This window comes from Calypte anna, chromosome 2 (genome assembly GCF_003957555.1).
Source record: "Calypte anna isolate BGI_N300 chromosome 2, bCalAnn1_v1.p, whole genome shotgun sequence".
Lineage (NCBI taxonomy): Eukaryota > Metazoa > Chordata > Aves > Apodiformes > Trochilidae > Calypte > Calypte anna.
In genome coordinates, this window is record NC_044245.1 from 27,284,510 (window position 1) to 27,288,412 (window position 3,903).

Genomic DNA, 3,903 nt, shown 5'->3' on the forward strand with positions numbered 1-3,903 from the left:
CCTTGACCTTTTTTTTTTTTTTCCTCCAGCAACATATGGCAACATCTGTTGCCTCCCTGTTGGTCAATGACTTGTCAGCACTGACTTCTCTGCTAAAAAATTCCTAAAGTGGCAAGTTGAAAAATTCAGGTACAGTTAAAAAAATAATAATAATAATAATAATAATAATAATAAAAAAAATATATATACACATATAAATTACATACTTTTAAATTCTTGCTGTTTGCTGTACTTGCATGAATATGCAATTATTTCTCTGAAGTCAACAGAGTATAAAGCCCATGAAGATAACTCTGCTTTCTTGTTGAGGAAACATGAATTGCCTTCTGCTTACTATATGAATGATCACGCAACAAACCATTAACTGAATCTATACATTTAAGAAAGTTAAAGAATGGACACATCACATTTCAGACATTTATTAAGCCTCATCAAAACACTTTCAAACACAGGACTAAGTGCAGCCTGAGGCAAGTTTGTTTACTTCCTGGGTAATTAAACATGACAATTGTGCGGACGGCTTCCGGAAGACCTCTCTGCGCAGCTGAGGGAAGTGAGGGTGTTGTTCAGAAGTCAGGACGGTCCTTTTTGAGTTTACTGTAGTCTACATTAATCGAGTAGAACTGGGAAAAAGAAGAGAAAGAAACTTGACTTTACATTTTCCATGATATTTACTGAAACACATGAATCACTTCAACTCAAATCAGGACACTAAAATCAGTCTGAGTCTGTATTTTTGGCAATAATAAACAAATAAAGACTTCGAAGAGCAGAAACTTTTTAATATTCTCTTCATTCTACATGCAGTATCAGAGAACCAGAGAAAACCCACAGTATCTCTTCTTTAATTGCCAAAATTAAGTCTGTTTGAAGAAATTCTTGCTGAGTTTTCCTTTTAACACAAAATCTACGTGCACCTGCATACCGAAGGCACCTACCTTGCCAAAGTGACACAAAGCAGGATATATTTGAACAGAAAGTGCCACAAGTGAACACTTAAAAGCAATGCTGCAAAAGCCAAGTTTGGTTTAAGAAGTTGCATCTAGAACTGCATGGTATGACAAGGTGGGAAGAAAGTAAGGACAGATCCTTTCACTCTTAGCTTATGTTGAAGTTGGATCCCATTACAAGCAATGCAAAACAGCCCCAACAGTAACTGAGGACAATTAAATTACATATTGAAAGCATATTTTTGTATCCCAGCCTGCCGTGACATCAAGCACATGATGCTACAATTTTTCTTCTCAAAAAAGTAAGAAATATTTCTTTTAGCTTATTTTTATCTCTGGCCAAATTTTTATTTATTTAACTTCTGCAGACAAACCAAAGCAAACCATTCAAATTACAGCTTTCTGTGCAACTCTTGTAGTACTAATCAGGTCTTCAACCCTTCTTTGGGAAGACTGAGGAAGTTGGTATGATAAAGAGAAGTTTGCAAACTTCTTTTATTTCATCAAAACCTGAAAAATTTTGTGTAAGAGTATCTGCCTCTTTCCCACACAGTAGAAATAGCCTAATAATACACACACACCCAAATATGGTAAACCCTGAGGTTGCATTTGCACAGCAGGGAAGAAGGGGAATGCTACACAAGGCATGGACTCTAAGAAATTCGTGCTGAGTGCTGTATTGAATTTGCCTCTTTTAGATATTTAGGAAATAAAACCATTTCAGAAGCATCAATGAAAATAAAAGTGCTCTGCTCTTCCTGGACCACAAGAAATTTTTTTTTGGTGTGGAGTTTATGCTTATTTCAGTGATTGGAACAGTAAGACATGCGACTGAACAGAGCATAACTTTGAAAATACAGTAGGCTTGGTTTTTTGGTAGCTTGAGGATAATCTAAAAATACTGTTAACAAGAATCTACTAAACTACCAATTACGTATAACAAGAGGAAAAATATTATTTCTGTAATTACTGAATGCTTTAAACATATTTGTGTGCTTCCTCATTAGTTCAATTAAATAATTTGAACTCAAAGAACATTTCTGTTGCTTCCATTAACATACAATTGTTTTCAAGTAACTGTAGAACTGAAGTAGTGTTTACACTGAAGACCTGATGTTTTCTCATGCGTTGAAGTCAACTGTTTAGCACTTAGAAAGCTTTAGTTCAGAACTTAAAAGGTTTTGTTCTTCCGAGAGTTTATTTCTGAGTATTACAAGCTAGTATGTTTTTCTTACAGTGAAATATATATGACTGCTTCTGTATGGACTCCACTAAAAACCATGTCTAGGGAAGTTTTAAATCTCAAACTCAGTTCTCTGTTCCAAGTTCTAGAGATAAACAAGTGATGCCCAGCAGAGAAAATAGATCACTCATTCAGCTAATTTCCAATACAATCAAGCATCCTAAAGGAGCAGGATACACCCTTGATATTACATTTCCTAAAAATCTGTATTTTTTGTTTTACCTTGTACTGGTCACTGGGAGACAGTTTGTTCCAAGGTTCTGGATTATTTTTCTTGTCCCAGCTATTGAGAGAAACAGATGATATAAGAACATATTAAGAGAATCACACTACCTCCACAATAAATAAAATTTGGATGTGTCACCCATCCACCTGAGGTTCCACAGACAAAGACACAGCCCTTTGTCATCAATGTCTAAATTTCATAAAATAAACAAACAAATCTCCAAAGCAAGGAAATCTGCATATGATTAGTGCCAGCAATACTGCTGGAGGCAACTAAGGCCTCAAGAAACATCAGGACGAAGGCAGTGATTTTGCTTTAATAAACACAGCAAGAGGCCTGGATGTTGTGAATAACTCTATACATACCTGACATCAGGGTTAAACATTGCCAAGCGCATGAGATAAAGGCCTGCACCAGTGCCTCCACATCCAATGATGACAAACAGAGGGATCAACTAAAACAACAAGATTATTAAATGTCATACCACAATACAACAAAATACTGTTGCTGCACAGCGTTTCTGATAACAGAGATGGCAAATCAAAGGTCACAGACTGAGCCATAAAGCAAGGCCCTCTAAAACCCTGGCATAAGCTCCCTGTGTGCAGAACATCCTTGGGGTCAGAGAGAACTAGGAAGTACCGTGAGGCATAAATTAAAAAAATACTCCTACCTCTAGAACAACCCAATATCACACAACAAACTGCAGGTTTCTAAGAAATAAACATCAGTGCCCCTGCTGCTCAAAACAACCCCATTACCACTGATCATGAAGAAAATGGGAGTGGGTGGGTGCAGGGAAAGAGACGGGCAAGAAGAATGGAGGAGCCACTCCGAGCCTTGCTGCAGAAGAAAGGCCCACACGTACTAGAGAAAAGAGGGAACCTGACCGATCATCTCCTGAGCTGCCTCCCAGCCCCGGCCCACCCGAGAGGCCAGGCATCCAGAGGGGAGACGGCAGAACTGAGAGGGCCAGGGGCACCGCCCGCCCGCAGGGGAAGGGGCGGTGACCCGCCGGGTCCGAGGAGCCGCAGCTCCCGCTCCGTCGGGGCACTGCCCCCGGGTACTCACGCTGGGGTGCTTCTTGGCGTGGGTGAGTATAACGCGGAACATGGTGGCAGAGGGCGCAGGCGAAGGTCTCCCTCTCTACCAGCCTCCGGAGCCCGTCCTCCCTCTCCAGCCGTCGAGGCCCAATGTCACCCGAGGCCCCCGCACGGCAGGTGCCCGCAGCCGCAGCCCGGATGTAGCAGCTCCGGCGTTTGCCTGTTCGCCCTCCGCCGCGCCCCCAACGGCCGCCGCCGCGCCCCCAACGGCCGCCGCCAACACCGCCGAGCGCCCCGGAGCTCGCAGCTCTGACGTTAGCGCGACCCTCGGCCGCCCGGCCCGGCTGCACGGCTCGGGCAGCAGGCACCTGCCGGGGCACCCCGGGCCGGCTCCGTAGGGGTGAGCCTAGAAGGCGCCAACGCCGCTTCGCCCCGCCCGCC

The 3,903-nt window shown here is 42.8% G+C and overlaps 1 protein-coding gene across 1 annotated transcript; it reads right to left on the reverse strand.

Annotated features, from left to right (window-relative positions):
- Positions 1-403: 403 nt before the first annotated feature.
- NDUFA4 (NDUFA4 mitochondrial complex associated) lies at positions 404-3,651 on the reverse strand. The gene is made up of 4 exons (XM_030446251.1): positions 3,491-3,651; positions 2,785-2,873; positions 2,416-2,476; positions 404-623 (listed from the first exon to the last, which is right to left on the reverse strand). Exons 1-4 carry the CDS (start codon positions 3,530-3,532, stop codon positions 567-569), a joined length of 249 nt encoding a protein of 82 aa, XP_030302111.1. The 5' UTR covers positions 3,533-3,651; the 3' UTR covers positions 404-566.
- Positions 3,652-3,903: the final 252 nt, after the last annotated feature.